This window comes from Halyomorpha halys, unplaced genomic scaffold (genome assembly GCF_000696795.3).
Source record: "Halyomorpha halys isolate HHAL.00 unplaced genomic scaffold, Hhal_1.1 Scaffold780.1, whole genome shotgun sequence".
Taxonomy (NCBI): Eukaryota; Metazoa; Arthropoda; class Insecta; order Hemiptera; family Pentatomidae; genus Halyomorpha; species Halyomorpha halys.
In genome coordinates this window covers 131,313-152,087 of record NW_027111767.1, presented here as the reverse complement: position 1 = coordinate 152,087, position 20,775 = coordinate 131,313, and the positions used below count along the sequence as shown (strand labels likewise).

The 20,775-nt window shown below is 31.2% G+C and overlaps 1 protein-coding gene across 3 annotated transcripts in view; it reads left to right on the top strand.

Moving 5' to 3' along the window:
• LOC106686122 (lutropin-choriogonadotropic hormone receptor) overlaps positions 1-20,775 on the top strand; it is a 514,005-nt gene that overhangs the window by 392,074 nt on the left and 101,156 nt on the right. For all 3 annotated transcript variants that reach the window (XM_014429270.3, XM_067049772.1, XM_067049773.1), the window contains 4 exons: positions 15,388-15,453; positions 18,956-19,024; positions 19,105-19,179; positions 20,419-20,536. In XM_014429270.3, the coding sequence (XP_014284756.1) occupies positions 15,388-15,453; positions 18,956-19,024; positions 19,105-19,179; positions 20,419-20,536 (328 nt within the window). The remainder of the gene's footprint in view (positions 1-15,387; positions 15,454-18,955; positions 19,025-19,104; positions 19,180-20,418; positions 20,537-20,775) is intronic.

Sequence of the window (20,775 nt, the reverse complement as noted above, 5' to 3'; positions counted from 1 at the left end):
GAGGGGGAGTATAGTCTCGTACAAAAGACACCCCTAACTATATACAATGTTTTAATTAAAAGAAAATAAATAGATAAGAATAATGCTTCTTAATAAAATAAAAAAGAAAAATTTATAACAAAAAATAACAATATTTGTAGACTTAACAAAACAAACAATTGCCTTCCAATGGTAAAAAAAACAAAACGAGTTAATTTGGAAAAAGGACGATAGAAGACAAAAAAAAAATAAGTAAAATGTGAATAATGAATTAATGAATGCAGAATTTATAATAAAATGTCCACAGCAGTCTGGGCTTCAGTCTTTGCGTTGAGGTTAGGTTTCCCAGGTTGTAGGTCACTGCTGCTTTAACTGTCGGCAACTGGGAGTGGAACATCATGAATCGTTTTTGATGTAATCCTCTATTGACTCGATAGAATTGGCTATTTATTATGAACCATGGAGCATGAACTACGATTGTTAGAACTTTATTTTGAAAAGATTGTAATTTTTTTCCTTTTCGTAAAGGATGCCGCTCCCCACACTACACAGCCGTACAAAAGCAGTGACCTGAGAATTATTTTGAATATAGGAACAGTTGTTTTTGGTTTTAGTTTGGAATTTCTGTTTAGGATAGGATATAGCATTGCTAACCTTGCGTAGGTCTGAGTTAGTTTGATGTTGATATGGTGATTCCAGGGTAAGGCGGCGTTCAAGGTGAATTCTCAGGTATCTTACCATCTTTCAAATCAGATTAAGTTCAGTTTATCTTTTCCCTTTTAAATTTATTTTATATCGCAAGTTATGGACTCCAAGACCAGGTTAATTTTTGATATCTTTCTTGTACCAAAATTAACTTCAGTTTTTATGTCATGATTGTCCATACTTTCTTAGGTTAAAGTAAGTCAAACCTTGTAATCGATTATCATAACAATTTAAATAACACATTAATATCAACTAATAGTATTATATCTTTTTAATGTTCATAAAAATCAATAATAATATATATTATTATTATTATTATTATACATTCAGTGAATAAAACACTTACTAGTTTTTCAGCACTTATTATTTTAATTTAAACATAAAGTGTTATATAGACAGATTTTAGGTACTTCGATATCTGTAGATTTTTACTAGGGATGCGACATCGATAAAAAAACATCGATGTTTTAAAACATCGATGTTCAATACTGGAACATCTATGTTTAAAAAAACATCGATGTTTTCCAACATCGATGTTTTCCAACATCGATGTTTTTTTAACCATTTCTGTAAAGGGGCCTCTACACGTTGGCCGAGCCATGGCGAACTCAGATATACGCGAGCATGTGGATGGGTGGCTTGGCTTGGTTGGCCTAGGCTCGTTGCCGAGCCGTCGAGAGTCGGTTTTTTGGCCACAGATCAAAGGGGTTCGTGAGGGCGCTCGTGTAGCGTCTCCAACATTGTTCTTTGTCTAGTTGCAACTGAGAGCTGTTAGGAGGTTAATGGTGTTTGTTGGTACTTTTTATAATAAGTTTTATATTTAATCTTATTTATTTATATTTAATTTCCTTTAATTTTCTTTTTTTGTAATAAAAATAATACAATCCAAGTGCAATGGCTGAAACCACTAGTACGTCCGCCATCCTTGCCTCTCTGAATAACACTGACATGTGGATGGTCCGCTCTTCGTTTGCCGAGCATTTGTACGAGCCTCCGATCCGTGGCGAGCGGCCAACATGTGGATCCGCCTTAACATGAAGACTGTTCTAAAGACTACGCATCCTCCGGCCAGTCAGAAGTGCTTTTTCAATCATCCAATAGGACATGATATCCAAAAAAACCTCAATGTTTTAAAATATAGTTGCTTACAATAGATTACCCAAAAAATATCGATGTTTTTGAACAACTATTTCAGAAACATAAGGTCTGTTCCAACGATCACGCATTCAACGGCCTGTCAGAAGTAGGTTTTGGAACTAAGAATCCGACATCGACTACAAAAAACGTTGATATTTTTAAAATATCATTGCTTACAATACATTACCCAAAATACATCGATGTTTTAAAATATCGTTACTCACAATACATTACCCAGAAAACATCGATGTTTTTGAACATCCATTTGAATAACATAAGGTCTGTTCCAACGATCCCGCGTCCTAAGGCCTGTAAGAAGTGCTTTTTGAAACAAAGAATCCGACATCGACTACAAAAAACATCGATGTATTTTGAGTTATGTATTGTAACCAATGATATTTTAAAACATTGATGATTTTTGTAGTCGATATAGGATTCTTAGTAACAAAAACCACTTCCGACTGGCCGGACTATACGTCGTCATTGGAACAGACCTTATGTTTCTGAAATAGTTGTTAAAAACATCGATGTATTTTGAGTTATGTATTGTAAGGAACGATATTTTAAAACATCGATGCTATTTGTAGTCGATGTCGGATTCATTGTTTCAAAAAAACTTCTTACAGTCCATAGGACGCAGGATCGTTGGAATAGACCTTATGTTTCTGAAATAATTGTTCAATAATATCGATGTATTTTGAGTAATGTATTGTAAGAAACGATATTTTATAACATCGATGTTTTTGGGTAATAAATTGTAAGTAACGATATCTTAAACCATCGATGATTTTTGTAGTCGATGTCGGATTCTTTGTTTCAAAAAGCACTTCTTACAGGCCTTAGGACGCGGGATCGTTGGAACAGACCTTATGTTATTCAAATGGATGTTCAAAAACATCGATGTTTTTTGGGTAATGTATTGTGAGTAACGATATTTTAAAACATCGATGTTTTTTCGGTAATGTATTGTAAGCAACGATATTTTAAAAACATCGATTTTTTTTTAGTCGATGTCGGATTCTTTGTTTAAAAAAACACTTCTGACAGGGCGTAGAATGCGTGACCGTTGGAACAGACCTTATGTTATTCAAATTGATGTTCAAAAACATCGATGTTTTTTGGGTAATTTATTGTAAGTAACGATATTTTAAAAATACGATGTTTTTTGTAGTTGATATAGGATTCTTAGTTTCAAAAACCACTTCTGACAGGCCTTAGAATACGGGATCGTTGGAACAGACCTTATGTTTCTGTAATAGTTGTTCAAAATCATCAATGTATTCTGGGTAATGTATTGTAAGCAACATTATTCTAATATTGAACATTGATATTTCAAAACATCTATATTTTTTTATCAATGTTGCATCTTTTTTGGCAAAAACCACTTCCGACTGGCCGGACTATACGTCGTCGTTGGAACAGACCTTGAGTTACTGAAATGGTTGTTCAAAAACATCGATGTATTTTTGGCAAAGATTTGTGTGCAATGGTATTTTAATATTGAGCAAAGATATTTTAAAACATCGTTGTTTTTCTAGTCGTAATTTATCTCTATCATGTCGTTAGCGTGAAGGTTGGAGGTACTTTATTATTCGACCACATTGTTGATAGGAATCTATTTATACCGTAAATTTTTGGTTTTCATTTAGTTACTTTTGGAAAAAAAAATGAAAAATTGGGACAAAACAAATTGTTTAGAAAACATCGGCTTAAAAACATCGATGTTTAGAAAACATCGGCTTAAAAACATCGATGTCAAAAACATCGACATCGATGTCGCATCCCTAGTTTTTACTACCTCTAACACGTTCGACCGGAATCAGGCTAAAAAGACATCGCCCCAGGGTCTTATAGATAATTTAAGTCAAAACTCACTCTCAAGCTAGGCTATGAAGAGAAAACTACAATAAAAACTGTTTTTATTGTGTTGCTACGTAAAAGGAGAGTAAAATACCAGGAAAAAGTCATTTTTAATCTTACTCCTTAGCTTTTGGATATTGAACTAAAGGCGATTAATATTATTTTGCCTGAACTACCATTTTTCCATACAACGTTGCATAGAGTCTTGTTTTGTTTTTTCATCGGCACTGCATTTCAGCCTCACATTTAATAGTAATGCTAGTTATATATTAGATTACTTAAGTGACTTTTGTAGATATATTTAAATCAAACATATAAACATCTTAATGTTGTTTTCTTAGGACCAGATCTCTTTATTTGAATCTTCGCATTCAGCACATTCGGTGGATCTAAACTCATCCAAGTCCTATATGCATTAATATATTGGTTTCTCTCAACGAAACTTCTTTTGAGCTGACATTTTACACCTTACTTAAGCAACCATTTTCAGACAGTTATTGCTTTTTGAATTTTCCTATCATTTTAAAACTAACTTATGATTTAAATAACCAACAAGATCATTTTTTTGCTGGTTTTGTTTTTAAATTTTAAAGAAAACGTATCAGACATCTGCTAATTATTCAACGCATTTCGAGCTCCTCAACGAAAACAATCACCATATTTTGCAATATCTGTTTGATTACAAAGCAATCGAAAACCATGAGAAAATCGTTGAAATTATTTTGCAAAATCGATTATTTAACGCTATTGTGTTCAAGCATTACTTAATAAGCATAATAAAACTATTATGTCATTTTCAACAACACTAAATAATATTAACACATTGGACGAGCAACTTGAGCTGTCCGGTGATATTGTCAGTGATTGCAACTACTCCCATCAGTTGGTATCACGGATGGTATGGACGGAGCCAATATTGTGGAGAGTCGGCTGGTATAAGATCAAAGCTTTTTCCTGCTAGGATGTTGATAGTTCCAGAGTGAAAACAATCAACTATATCAACATCGATCAATCCATATGCGATATAAGAGTCTGCAGGTCCGATTCCAATTTCAGTGAATAGTTACGTTTTATAAATAATTAATTGTAATATTTAACTATTACAGGAGTATTATTTGGCTATAGATATTTAATATGAATATAACAGTTATATCATATCATAACTCTTGAATTCAAATTAAATTTTATGGAAAATTTCTTTGTGATTAATTTTTAATTGTATCAAATGTTATTTGATACTATTTATTATGTATATAATCTACATATAATACCCTAACCATCTGTCTCTCCAGCGGCGAACTAGCTCCCATTTTAGAAATTGACTGTTCATTTAATTGTAAAACTGGTTGCTCATTTGAATAACTGTATTTTACATGCAGTATGTAGTACAGATTGTATTATTTCTTTCAATATGGTGTAAGCATGAAAAAATAAATTTCAAGTCTTATATATTATAATTTGGATTTCAATTTAGTGGCTCCTCAAAAACATTGTTCGGAATCACCCCATCTTTGTTCCTGACTCATGACAGAGCCACATACAATTGTCCATTAGTAACTATTAGCTCCTTCGATGTTAAACATAAACGGACTTGTTTCAATAAATAAATTTGATCCTATTTCAGACTCAAAACAGTTTTTATTCCTTTATAACTCTAACGTTTCGGCCTCTCCTCAAGGACAATCTGAGTACACTTTGTGTACCACATCATATAAAAAAGCAAATTTATACAGGCTATTCTGCCCAGGTCATTTATATCAGTCTAAATATTGCCCTAATTATTCAATTGTTCACAATAAATAAAACTTTTTATCACTGTCAACCTTCTTTGTTAAAATTTATAACACCTCAACAATTAATATTGTTATACTGATATAAATGACCTGGGTAGAATAGCCTACATAAAGTTGTTTTTAAATGATGTGGTTCTAAAATTGTATTAAGATTGTCCTTGAGGATGGGCGAATCGGCCAAAACGTCGGACTTATAAACAAATGAAAAATGTTTTAAGACTAAAATAGGATCAAATTAATTTATTTAAAAAACATTAACCAACCTCAAGAAATTGTAAAGATCATAAATAAAATATCTCACTTTTTTAAAACTATGCCCTTCTGATTTATTTATAGTTATAGCAAATGCTATTTAATTCATTAGTATACATATTTAATTATATAAACATAATACATTTTGCTAAGGCGGTTTATGTAAAATCAATTTTAAAGCTATATGTCTTGTTTGTTTTTTTATTGTACTGTATATGTGTATGTGTATAGAAAGAAAAGGATAAAAAGAACACACTACAATAGCTGAACATAAAAAAAAAGTCTGAATACATGGAAAATAACACAAAAGTTAAAAGAAAGGGTTGTCTCAATGGGCTAGTGTAAGCTAACCTCTTGTATAAAACCTTTGTTCCTTCCTACCTTGACGCTAATATCTTTTGGTTACTAGCGGCTCTTTTTATTCCAGTTTATGAATGAAACATAACCGAAAAAAAAAAAAAATAATAATGGCATAAGATAGTGAAAAAGTTTGGACTAAAATGTGTAAATAATAAATAAAAAAAATTACAAAAAGAAAAAATTATATACAGAATATAGAAGTAAATTGATGTTAATTATTATTTTAGATTTTCAATCAAATAGTGTTTAGTAATAAAAAAGAATAATATTCGTCCTACATAAAACTTGATAGCACACTAATCACTGTCTGTTTTGGAAACAGTTAATTTAACTTTGTGAAGGTTTGCAGCCAGAGCAATAATGAGCTGACTAGAGAAAGTTATTACATGTTCTAGTGCTCACGACGTAGACACAAACCACATCCTGACAAGTGAGCTATTCAATAGTGTCATTGAACACTTGAAGGAAGCATGTATAATACATAAAGCGTGTGTATTTTTTTATATGAAGAAGAGTTAGAATTTATTATTGCCAGCGAATAATTAAAAAGATGTTACGGAAAAATCTTCTTGTTCTATATATATATATATATACAGTTAGCGAAGCAAACTAACTATTTCAATTTTTATTATAATACACAGTATTACAGTTACTTTTACATTAGTATAGCAGATATTTCTTAAACAGAAACCTAAAGTATTTCTGTAGTATATTTATTAATAAGTATACATGTAAGTATTAGCTCAAAGTATTAAAGGCGTGAATACTAAAGAGTGGATAATTACCCAGTGTCCGTTTCTTACTTCAGCTATCCCGAGTGTATGTTGAATTATGAAATTAAAATTAGTGTGGAAAAGGGGTGTTAAAATTGTGAGACTTTTCTGGTTATTAATCAACATATATATTTCTTTTAAGACCAAAATATAATCCCTGAGGAGGAAAAATGTTGTTAGTGTGTTAATTGAATAATTATTTTGACAAAATAAGATAGTAACAGAACATGGGATGATCTCATTCATTAGGATATTGCTTATCTGATGTCTTCCCTCGTTCTAATAATATGCGGTGGATGAAATGGTGAAAACCATGTAATCGCCTGGTGTTCACGAAACAGGCTGCTTCTTCCTCAGAGGCTGGCCAGCATGTCCTGGACTATGGCGTGATGGTAGGGGCAGACCCGGTCCTAGATTGCATAGTTCATAGTTTTATTTGGAGAGGCATTGAAATCGCGGCTTCTTCGGGGTCTTCCGGTAAGGGGGCATCAAAAAATGAGACCCTCGACTTTATATAAATTCAAAAAATTAAGATTACTTAAATCCGACACCCAGCATTTGTTGAAAGGGCTAAATGCTTGCGGAAGAAGTTTGAATTAAGAACCAAACGACCAACCTATAAATAAACATGATAAATTTCCAAAAAAGCTGAACATTCATGATCTTTAGTTTAAGATATTAAACTAAGTGTTAAATACAAAAAGTTGTATTAAACGAAGAAATATTTCCTTTTTTTCGCATGTTGAAACGTTTTAACATTTAACATGGTTGAGAGTCTGTTAATAGGTTCACGTCCAACAGACGAGCTAAGCACCATATTTTTGTCTGCTGTTGTTTTGATAGATTTGATGCTCGTAGTTCGTATTTTTTTTTATTTTGGAAATTTTCAAAACTCTAATAAAGTAATGTATGCAAAAATAAAATTTTGGAAAGAAAAGTTACAAAGTTTCCCAGATAATCTGAATTTAACATATTACATGGACTTTTAATTGGGCTGTTCCCGATCATATACTTATAACATTTAGCAAGTTAAACCTTTTTACATTTAACACGACATCATGGTATATAGGACCATGGTATATACATGGGAGTATATTGGGAGCTGTATATCTAATATGATATTTAACTATCATTTATTTAATGTCAAATTTCAAAAATCGGTTTCGTTAATGTTGACCATTCATGTATTTTACGAATATGAACATCTAGTTACCATGTACTAATCATTACCATGATATAATAGTCAGTTACCGAATAATATGAATAATAAATAACATAATATAATTTTATAATATATAATAATGTATTATGTATTTATTATATCAAAATATATAATAAATACATAATATGAAAATAAATAAATAGGTATATTTCTTAATGAAAGGTATCTTATTTTTAAAATGTTAAATAAAGCTGAGTATCTTTTTTATTCATTATAATCATTCTTTTGTACAACTTAATTCATTCCAAAACATTTAAAATATTGGTTTTGTCAAATACAACTGATTTTTTTTTAAATTTCTTTGCTATACTGGTCAACTGATCCCAACCGTAACCCTGACCTCCTGGACTTCATACACAAACGCCTAGGACCTCTAAACTCTTCCCTTTCACGCTTTGATAACCTATCCTCAGACCATAGTCCACTAATCCTAAGCATCTCCATATCCTCTATTTCTGTGTAACCTCCACCCTCATTCATAAGGGGCCCAGTAAACTGGAATATCTTTCACCAAACCCCAACAGAGCAAATCGAACTCAAAGTTTCCCTGAAAAACTAGACGACGCAGTCCATTCCTTCACAACCCTTATCCAACAAGTTGTCTGGTCTGCCTCCCTACCATATAATGTCCCAAATAAACCCAAGACAAATCCTCTACCACTCTCAAAGACTTCATCCAGATTAAGCCCCGATGCAGAACATTAAGGCAACGTACTAGACACCCTACTGATCGTTGCTTATATAATTATTACAGTAAACTAGTCAAGAGAGAATTGGCCAACCATCGATTCCAGTCCTTCAACCCCTACTTCTCTACCCTTTCTACTCAGGATAATTCCCTCGGGAACATGACCAAATTCTAAGAACAACCCACTTTCCTGTCCTTTGGAAACATTCCATTATAATTCTCTTTCCAAAACCAGGATAACCTCCTAATAATCCTGCTTCCTATTAGCCTATTAGCTTACTTCCAATCCTCTCAAAATTATTTTTAAAAATCCTCCTAAAACGTATCCTATCCATAGTTGAATCACAGAGTTTTCCCACACTCCAATTTGGATTCCACCCAAGGCACTCTACAGTTCGACAAGGCCTCAGAGTCGTTGACCATATCTCTTCTGCTCTTGAAAAGAAACAATACTGCTCGGTTGCCTTTCTGGACATAGCGCAAGCTTTTGACCGGGTATGGCATGCCGGATTGCTTTTTAAGCTCAAATCCATATTATCCCAAACCGTAGGCCTTATCCTCCGCTCTTACATCTCAAATCGCTTCTTTCCAGTTCGCAGTGGTTCCGAGCACTCAAATATCTACCCGATCGAGGCAGGAGTTCCCCAAGGCAGTGTCATGGGTCCTGGTCTCTACATCCTCTTCGCTGCTGACATTCTCATCAATCTCGACACGTTCCTGACAATATTTGCCGAAGAAGCAGCTATCCTATCCTTCCACCCTCATCCAATCTCCAAACACACCTCACCCGGATTGAGCAATGGTGCAAACAATGGCGGATAAAAGTCAACGAATCGAAATGCACCCATGTGACTTTCATCCTCCGCCGTGGCTTCTGTCCACCTGTTATTACTTTGGTACACCTTTTAATAATATTCCTCTACCCAGATCCGACACCGTGCGATATCTTGGATTCATCTTACACAAAAGACTCACCTAGAACCAATATACTAGACTTAAAGACAAGAACTCAACAGACGATTCAGCCAACTTTACCGACTGCTCAACCGGACTTCTCATCTCTCAATAGTAAACAAACTTCTAATTTATAAGACTGTACTCAGACCTATCTGGACCTACGGACTTGAACTTTGGTGAACGGCTAAACCGTCGAACATCAAACGTATCAAATTCATTCAATCCAAAATCCTATTCTAAGGATTTTAATGCACCCTATGATCTTTCAAACAGACCACTACACCATGGCCTTCATATGACTTTTTTCCTTGACCTCATACCAAACAAATTCTCAAAATTCCATATAAACCTTTCTAACCATCCTTATCCATTGGATCAATCCTTATCTAGTTCCACCCATCTCAACAATCCACCTCGAAGGTTGAAACGGTAATGGCCAAGAGACTTATTGTAAAATATGGAATTGTAATCTCTGCTTCAACATGTTCAAGATGGGTTGGATTAAGGATATCTGGATGGGGGTTAAAAGTTTTGAAGAAGTGTTCGCCGAACATTTGAGTTTTTTCTTCATCTCATCGTGTTTAAGTTTTTTTTTTATTCAGAGAGAAGTGGATGGTTGAATGATTTGTATTGTAGTAGCATTTTTGTAGTTGTCCGTAATGATTTATGAGTGGTGTTTAGGTTTTCTGTTAAGGTCTGGAAATTTTGTACTCTCTGTTTTTAGTCTGTTAGTCAATTTATTGTAATGAGTTTTGTCCGAAGGATATCTTGTTCTGCCACCTCGCTCTTGCCCCGCATTTTTCTCTTAAGAATAGTGAGGTCATCTAAAGATTGAATTAGCAGGTATTTTAAAGTCCTAACTTGCTCTGACTTTGTATTGTTCCGTATTTCAACTCGAGGTCCCTCGTAACCTTTGTTTGTTCTTGCAGAATGGGTTAGTTAAATTGGACGTTCCTCCAATTATTTATAAATACGGTTTAGTCATGCAGAAAGGCAAGGAGACTAAGGTGGGTTGGCTTAAAGTTTCCGTATCCTAGATTGTAGGTTCTCAGACTTCATACCTTCCAGATGCTTTAGGTGGTTTCAAATTCTCTTGATGTATGTTTCTTGACTTTACCCCCCTATGCTGCTTCTTGTATGGACTTAAAACTCCTTCCTGAAGTCCAAGATTAACCTTTTTCTCCCTGAGAGCTGTTGTAATGTCATTCCTTCTGATCCAGTCAAGCATTATTTATAAGTCTAAAATGATATTAGTTATTGTTTAAGATTTTGTTTTTATTTTAATTTACTGGACATACGGAATTGAGCTAAGGGGCTCCATTAAACCATCTAATTCCTCTCGAATCCAATCCTTACAGTTCAAAATCCTTCGTAAAATCCTTAATGCTCCTTACTTTGTCACAAATCAAATCATCCATCAGGACCTCAAAGTCCCCTATGTTGCCGATTTAGCCAGAACCAGGTACCAATCCTTCCATAATAAACTTCCCAACCACTCAAACCAACTCGTTTCTAACCTGGCTTCTCCTTCACTACCTAATAATCCTCCTAGACGTCTGAAAAGAAGATGGCCTCGAGATCTTCTCCTTTATAAGTGTTTTTGGAGTTCTATCAATGGGTAGATTCTCCACATATTTGTATCTTGTCATAATATCACTTACAGCAAATTTATTTGATATGTATATATGTATACAGTTGTCAATAACAATAAATAAATTATTTTTAAAAAAAATTAATTTTATATAAAACATATGATTTAAACCAAAAGTTACAAATTGCTCATATAGGCGAGAAAAAAATATATAAAAAAAAATTTATTTCTACTGCAAACAATATTGGAATTCTTCATATGCCATGTACAATCTGCTGTACCGTTTTAGTGGTGATCCAACTCCACTTTAACTATCAACTGTCAGCGTTAATTGCTGCTTCTCAATTTATAGTCTGGTGTTGCTGCATCGATAGGCTAAATGGAGTTTCCACTAGAATCGTTTGTTACTCTATTAAATTGAAAAATAATGAAATAGAAGTAGAAACTACCGAGTAGTTTTAATTGGATTTTTCATTTAACGATTTTCTAACATGTATATATAAATTGCGACAAAGGTACATGTGTACAAGTATATATTAGTAAAAGTATAAACCAATTAAACGTTAGCTAATCTGATGAAGGTTATTAATTAATTAAAACAGTAATTGATTTAGATATTTAAGATTTGTATAAGATACAATATGTTTATTATTTTCTTTGTTGATTGAAATTGCTAACTTTTAAACTGAATTCAATAAGTAAATAAAATAAAACTTGAGAATCAGCTATCCATGGGCACCACTCCAATAAATATTTTAAGTTAAAATATCCCATCGCCACCTTCTTTTTGGACGCCTCGCAGAGTCATCGGGATACAGCCTTTGGAAAGGAATCCAATTATAATAATAGTTTTTTAACATTTTTTATAATATTTCTCTTATTCAAAATTATATTTGTTTTTGATTTTTTTACTTTGAATAGTCCAAGGTTCTTATTAGGTGCATTTTGTTATTAAGAACACCTCACAACCAAAAAAATTAATTAAATTTAGAAAAAAAACAAAACAAGAACTTAAACTTACCAATCAACCAAAACTAAACAATATCTTTCATGTGTCTTCTTTACTACTTTCCACAAAAATTCCATATTTTCCACGGAAATTGAACTATACAGGCTGTACTCTATAAATTCCTCGATACTTTAATAGTGATGAATGGAATATTTCTTTTGGCGAACAATGGGCGAGAGGTCAGAAGTTATGACCTTACTGTTAGATTGATTTAGGACAGGGATTGAAAACATTTTCAGAATAGAGGTCCGTATGGCATTCCCAATTTTTTCCAGTTGAGTGACACATTTATTATATTAATTTATTTTATAAAAGGAACTAATGGGTATTGACTGGGTTTATCATACCTAAATTCAAAATATAGAACAATAAAATTATTAACATTGATTCTCATTCAGTTCCTCCATTTATTTCCAAAAAGGCCTTCGAGCAAAAGGCGAAACTAATACTTATTAAATACCAAGAATAATATATATTAACACATTTCAATATACATATTATATAATATGATATAATTCAATGCCAGAATAAATTATTTTCTATCCTAATAAAGATTTAGTCCAGAAAAAGAAAAAAATCTCTATTTTTTCGTGATTGTTTGAATGCATCAAAATCTAACGTGGTATAAACATTACAATATTTTTACTAACCCCTGAAATTCCAGTTGAAATTAGTCCTTCTATTATTCCTTATGGGTATGCTTTTAATATTTTACTATTGGTAAGTAAAAGTATAATTCGACTATTATCAGAACATTCTGAACAACATCGGAAATACGAGAATATTTATTTATAATTTAAGATTATTAATGCGTTTTTCGTCACTATTACCTCCTATAACATAATATATTATATTTTTTTTTTTAAATCTCGGTATACTTTCCAACGGCATTATTATACGTCTATACTTACTCTTATTTCGGAAAAATTATTTTTAACCTGTAAAAATATTTCTCCTTTAGTTAACAACTTTTTTTTAAATTGGTAATTGTCCATTTTTATTACGTAAGTATTATTATGATTAAAAATCGTTTTATTACTTCAAATAAACAGAAGATCTTTAATGGAATTCTATTTTGAAAATTCACCATATTAAGCCTGTCGAAATAATTTAATGAAATAAGATCTATTTATATTAATAACCAATTAGTTCTTCATAGATATAAAGTGTTTAGTCAAAATTTTAGGAGCCTTTTTTGATAAAATTGTAAAAATAAAAGGGTAAAATCTATGAAGAGCCATTTTCGGTACGTCGATATTAGCGAAAAGTTTGCAGTGACAACCTATCCATCTTAAATATATAATTTCGGTTTCCTACAACTGTTTATTTTAAAGCTAAACAGACTGCAGGCATTTATGCAAAACTTAGTTATTTGGATTTAGGTTGTCTCAAAATGTTTGTTTGTTTGTTAGTTTTGAAAGGGCGTTTAACAGCCCAAACAATGGGTTTTTACTGTTTTTCAAAAACTTTCAGTGCCCTTTTTTTTTACTATACCGTTTATCCTAATGAAGATAAGGTTTTAGCAGTATTTTTTATAAATATTTTTAAAGTAAGTAATTAGTATATATCCTAATTATATAATTGTAAAGTTGAAAATTGTAAAATTTTCTATTTGAAAACACAGTAAAATTTAAAACTACAGCTTATACAAAATGAAAAAAGTTACTGCTAATCTCAGATGTATAACAAATACAATATATTTCGCTCGGTCACTTATCACCCCAAACTGCTTCTGATATTCCTTTTCTTCTTCATATTACAAAGTGAAACTGAGGTTAAAAATTCGTAGTAGATATATTATGCAACAATAAAAAAAACAAAAAAACGTATATAATAATAATCAAGAAATAAATTATTTCAAGCTTAACATTAGAAACAAATTTCTTGGACTTTTTCATTGAACAATTTATCTCTTTATGCTTTACATTTTTGTGAATATCTTTGTATATACGCACGTGGTCCATAGATGACTGTCTTTCCATATTATTCATTCCAAATGAAATAGTTTTAAAAAAAATATATGTATAATAACTACGCGTTTTGTTCTTTAACATCTTCTTACCATTGCAATGTTCCCCTCATAATTCCGAATAGAGCTACTGCTTCAGGGAGTCCAGCAGAACTCAGAGGGGTTAGCTGACAAGATTAAACCACAAAGAAGATTTTCTGACCACGTAGACCCTAACTCGAGTTCTTTGTCCACTTGTTTATGTATAATTAGCACATGGTTCTAAACTAATTTCGCAAATTATGTTGTTTTTTTTTCTTTAAGGCACTTGATGACCAATCCCATATAATGTTTTATTTACATGAGCTATTAATAGAAGGTAGTTATTTTTTTTATGTTTACAGCACCAGCCGGAATGGCCCCTCCCCATTTCTTGTAAGCCCCCCAGCTATCATGCCACCAATGTATAACCACCTTCAGCGGACCATGTTTGCTCATCTTATAATGCCATACGGCAAAAGAAGATATAATGTAAATTGTATATGTATAATGTATTGCATTATATTATTGCATAGTATTTATAGTATTGCATTATATTATATTATATTATGTATTCTGTAACCATATAAACAATAAAGAGGTTTGAAACAAAAAAAAAATTATGTTTACAGCGGAAAGGTCCCTTCATATTCCATTAAATCCATAGACTATAGCTAGACTATACCTCCTTATCAGGACTGATATCAACAAATTATAATGCTAAAAGGCTATCAAAGGGAGAAACTCAGTAAAGTACATATGATACATTTCATGTATTATATATGTATGAAGTATTAATTTTATTGTAATAAAGGGTACGAAAACAAAATATTGAAATATTGATGCCGCCGTGAAATAAATATTGACCGGCCCAGGTAGATGTTGAACCCACAACCTTCTGAACCAAGCGCTCTGGGACCCTCGCTCCATCCGGCTCTGCTATCAGATACTAGAAAATTGTTTCCTACAACTCCAAATTTATAATATTAATTGTAAATAAAAATTACTAAGCACTTATAAAATATTTTTCTAAAATGTATTGATTTAACAATTGAAATTTCTTTTCTTTTTCAGAGACATGGAAAGTAACCAAATAAAACGTCTAATGCGCCATCAGTTTAGAATCACAGCCGATCATTTGTAAGTTAAAGGCTGCATTATTATTTATTAGGGTTAAATTGATTTTCAGATACATACTTATGCTTACTATTACTTTTTAAGTTGTTGTGACTTGAAAGAATGATGGAGGAGAGTAAATGTTATTTGGTATCACAAATAACATTCACTTTCCTTCATCAGGTCAGGTATTGAAGTAAGGTCATGACGGCGTGTCTTGTCTTTTAAGTTACATGTCCTTGGGAACGACAGATTTAATAAAATTAAATAAAAAGAGATAAGGATTAATACCTTTGTCGAATGAATACACTATAATAAAATTATCATGAGCCAAGTTCCATAAAGAAAAAATACTGCCACATTCTTTAAAAAAGAAAATTAATATAAAATCAACAGGCTTCAAGCCATAAAAACAACAGGAATTTTTCAATTTTAAATTCTTAGGATACACTCATACTTTTTAAATAAACATGCCTTTACGATATTAAAGAAAGTTCTTTATGCCTGTCGTTGTTGTAACATAAAAGCTAAGTCCCAGAATACACTTTCCAGAAGATAAACAAAAGTAATCCGATTTCTGTGAGCGATAAAAGGTGGGTTCCGAGTATACCTCAGTCCTTGTATTAAGAGTTCATTTAGCAAGAAAGTCTTCAGTGTTCCAAGAGGAAACCTAAGTCATTGAGGGAGAGTTGGTTTATTAAAGATGTATTTAAGTATCAACGATCTTACTTTCCTACCTCAATCCATTGTATAAATATATTTTTTCAAGGGTTTTTCAAGAAAACTACATTTTCCCTTTAGAAATTCAAATTTCTATGCTATAACTGAACATTTCTCAATTTTTATCACCATTATCAGAATCAACAATGAATTTCTTATACAGTTGCGAGCAATTTGTAGCCAAATATTAGTATGTAAGGCGAATATAGTAGTCAAAGTAAACAAATAAAAATGAATAATTTTTAAAAATAGTCGATAAAAATACAAGAAAAGAATTTCGAGTATGACCTTGGGATTTCATAAAAATTATTTCTTTCATCAGCTTGCTTCAACGATGAACGTAATTTTGCGAAGTCAGTTAAATTTAAAAAAATAGAGTTAATCTGAGAAGGTCAAAGCACATCAGACATGAACAACAATATAAATTGTTTCCCCTGGGTTTGTTATCTCATAGCTTGGATTTATTTCTTCCAAAAATGCTTTTAATGTAATTTATAGTGCGCGGGGTTTACAAGTAATAGTGCATTGGAATCTTTTCTAAAAATAGTTTTTTTAATTGTGTCATTCTCCCAGAAATTGTCTATCCGACTATTACAAATTCACCAATCTAATACATAATTTTTTTAAAAAAATCACAAATGACCTTTCGACCGTTACTATTAAATTTTGGATGATAGTCGTTCATAAATATATATTGTTAAAGAAATAATTAAGTAAACGTCATGATAAACAAATTGCATTAATGTATTTTTGGAGAATTTGTCATTTGTTTAGGCCGTCATTCACTTAAAATGTGCATAATATTTATAAACTAATTAGGAAACAAGATTATAGCTTAAAAACGAACCACATCGACTTTTTTTTTCATTTTACCTGAAATTTTCATGTTAGTAAAATCCATTTTATACCATAAAAAAAAGTTGTAACGTAGCATGCTTGGTTATTTGTTTATAAACTAGAAGAATTGAGTGAACAATGATTTTTCACGCATGGCTTTTATAGTTTTCAACAAACTATATTCACAAAAAAAAATCAACCACCCAACACCTTCTTAATAAATCCATTAAAAAATAAATCTTTTAATAGCTTACCTGTTTGATACCTACGAACGAATGACGTACAATAAACATACGATTCAGATTTACAACTCTCTTTACACATTACTTGTTTCCCCTTCAGCTGGCGTGAAAAATTACCGAGCCAGGAAAAGCTCAATCCGAGAAAATCGAATAAGATGAAAACATTACACTGAACCCCGGACACAAGTTTCTTCAGCTCCTACTTTTGTTCTACTTGTAATGACATAAAAAGAGGAATTTTTTTCGATCATTTAATGAAATAGTACTATAAGAAAGACTCAAATCTGTAATTTGCTAAAAAGGTCTTATATTTATGATGAAATGAATATGGTCCGGGTCCAGTCTTATATTTATATCTGCCTAGTCGGAATTATTGTGTTGGGACAAGATGTAGGACTGATGTTAAGAACTTAAGTTCTTATTATTTAGCGAAATTATTAAAGAATATCAAATGTAGAAAATGTTCAATAGTTTATTGTGGTATGTTTTAATTATGTAATTATTAGAAAAAACTTTATTAAAAACAACAAAGAAGTACTGCCCAACTTCATTGGGTTGGTAACTACACAGCATATGTTAGTATGCTTAATATCATAGGCATAACAAGTAAACAAGTAACAATATGTAATAATAGATTATGATTTTTTTCTTTTCTTTTTTTTTTTTGTTTCATCGCTTTAGTTCTTTTATCTTTTTTTTCCTTTTTCTTTTTAATGTTTTTTTTTCTCTTCTCTCTATACTCTATTAATTTTTTTTGTTAATCCCACCTTTTTTCTCTCTTTCTCCCCCTTCTATCCTCTCTTTTTCCTCCTTTCCTTCATAATCAATGATAATTAAAAAAGAATAATTAATAAACATAATAAAAGTGGTGATAGATAAATAAATATATCTAAAAAATAAATGGCAAACAGATATAAAAATATATCAACCTTTTGATAGTTTTCGGGAGACAGAAAAATATGCATGATATGACTCATATTTGCATAAAGACATGGCATAGCTAAGTACGACATTATCCTACTATTTGATAGTGGTATTATGGCATTTTAAATGGTTCCCATTTGAAAATTGAGTGTGTGCTTTTTACAATAACCCAATTTAATTCGGTGCATTCGATTAATAGTTGAGTTTTATAACCATAAACGTTAAGTTTAATATGATGTGAGTGTACTTGGAATGGTCAAGTAGAACATATTTTGGGAGGACTAATTGTTCTGTAACCTCTCATGTGTTACCTCTGCACTCCTGATGTTGATTATATATATGAGTGTTAATTTGTGAAAAATTTGGTGTTATATATGTTCCACAAAATGAACCTTTAAGCAGATTAATCACGGTAAGGAGCCACTCCTTCCGTGCATCCCCTCTGGGGGCAGTTCATCAAGACAAGGTATGAGATAGCTTATCACTAATGTATACGACAGTGTGGGACTGGATGAGCCACAAACTATCTGTGCTGCTTCAAGCTAAAACTGACAATAAAATGATCAGGTAACATGGTCAAAGATCTTTTCTTTTCTGTTTTTTTTTATCTCAGATCGGCTATTTAAGCTATACAAGAGCCTTAACTTATTTTACTTATTCTACAATTTTTTTAACATAATGATCTCCATGATCTGTAAACTCAAAAAAAAAGATCATTTTGTGAAAAAATGATCAGAACCAATATTTTTTTATTGCTTATAAAGATTTTTAAATTATTTATAACTCATAAGTATTTTTTACAGGGTTTTAAACCATAATCAAATAGAAGTTATAGAAAATTTCGCATTTGAAGGGTCACAGATAGAGAAACTGTAAGTTTTATTTTTTGTATTCACATATTATTAAAGAATCCATTATATTGTATAATCTATCGATTAATATTTATTTAAAGGAGCCTTGGAGGTAACAAACTGTTAACCAGACTCGATCCGGATGCTTTCAGTGGTATTAAAAGTCTAAGAGTACTGTGAGTATAACATTATCATCTCTATTTTAGTATTGAAAAAATTTTAATATGAATTACAGTATATTTATGTTAGAAAATTTTTCTCATTTTAAATTCTTCTTAAATTTAAACATAAGTATTCTATTATTTCTTGAAAATAATATTTAAGGGGCGATAAGGCGAATATTGGCAGAAATAAATACCTAAAACGAAGCTTATTATAAATACGATTAAGCTCAGAAGAAATCAACACGTCCAAAATGAAATATTGTTTCAAGTTCTAACTTACTATTTTTTTAAAATTAAAACCTTTTATTTCAAATAATTTATACCTTTTATTTAAAAAATTAATTTTGATTATCAACATTATACAAATATTATCTTCAAAATTTCGAATTATAATCTCTCCGCTAACACTATCGATTATCTGATGAAGTTGGAGGGTCTAAATTAGAATTGTCTTAATTCGATTAATCTTCATTTGAGAAAAAAATGGTTTTACAAGATTATTGTGATAAAGTCCTATGCATCAACTTTGTGAGGAACTTGTAGGTGATTTCGTTAATGTCTCTCCTTAACAAACCACGGAACTGCAGCGGCGCCGGTTCGATTCCTGCCTTAATAAGCTGTTTTTTATTTCATGACATAACCACGGATTTTCCACTTTGTTTAAAATAGTATGGTAACTACAAGATGTCCCCCTAGATATGTCATAAATGGTCAGGGAGAGGGTAAACAAAAAAAGTCTCAACGTTGTATGAGAAACCAATGTAATATTCATACGAAGTATAATCGAAAATAATTGTGAGGTAAAATTGTCTAAATATAATTTTCAATTTATTTCAAACTCCTAAAAATTATTTATACTATTGAAGACATCAATAAATACAATTTTTGAGCTAAAAAAAAAATATTTAAACACAACTCAGTTCTCATGTAGTAAAGCAGAGCTTAATGATTAATTCGCTCATATCTCTAAAACGTACTTCATGTTGCAAAAAATAATATTGATGTAAGTTCAATTTTATTAAGTTATTTTGTAATTTACACAAACAATTAAGTAAGCCTCAATCGTTACAAAAATCATAAACATACCATTAATGTTACAAATAGTCCCTTAAAGACGTGTATCAATTTAATTGTTATTTTCATTCTTGTAATTCTAATTTTATCAACTCTCCTATCATAGAAAATATATCTATTAGCAAAATTAGTATTTTAATATTATTTCAGTAATTATTTAATTATATTATTATACAGGGACCTTTCTGATACTTCTATTACTTATCTTCCTACGAAAGGGCTCCAGGATTTGGAAAAGTTTTATCTTGAAAATGTGAGAACACTGAAAGTTTTCCCATCGATCTACAACTTCCCAGTGAGTAATATTATACATCCATTGAAAATTATTCCTTTTTAATATTTCATAATTATGTGAAAATTTAAATTATTCCATATTATTTTTACTTGAGCTTGTCAAGCTAAAATGTACATAGAGGTTTTATTGTGGCATGATAAAGATTGGTAAACAAAATGATTGGTATATATAGTTTTTTTTTTTTGTTTTTTTATATCTATTCCTTTTTTTTATGCATTGTGTATATTTATAATCAAGTC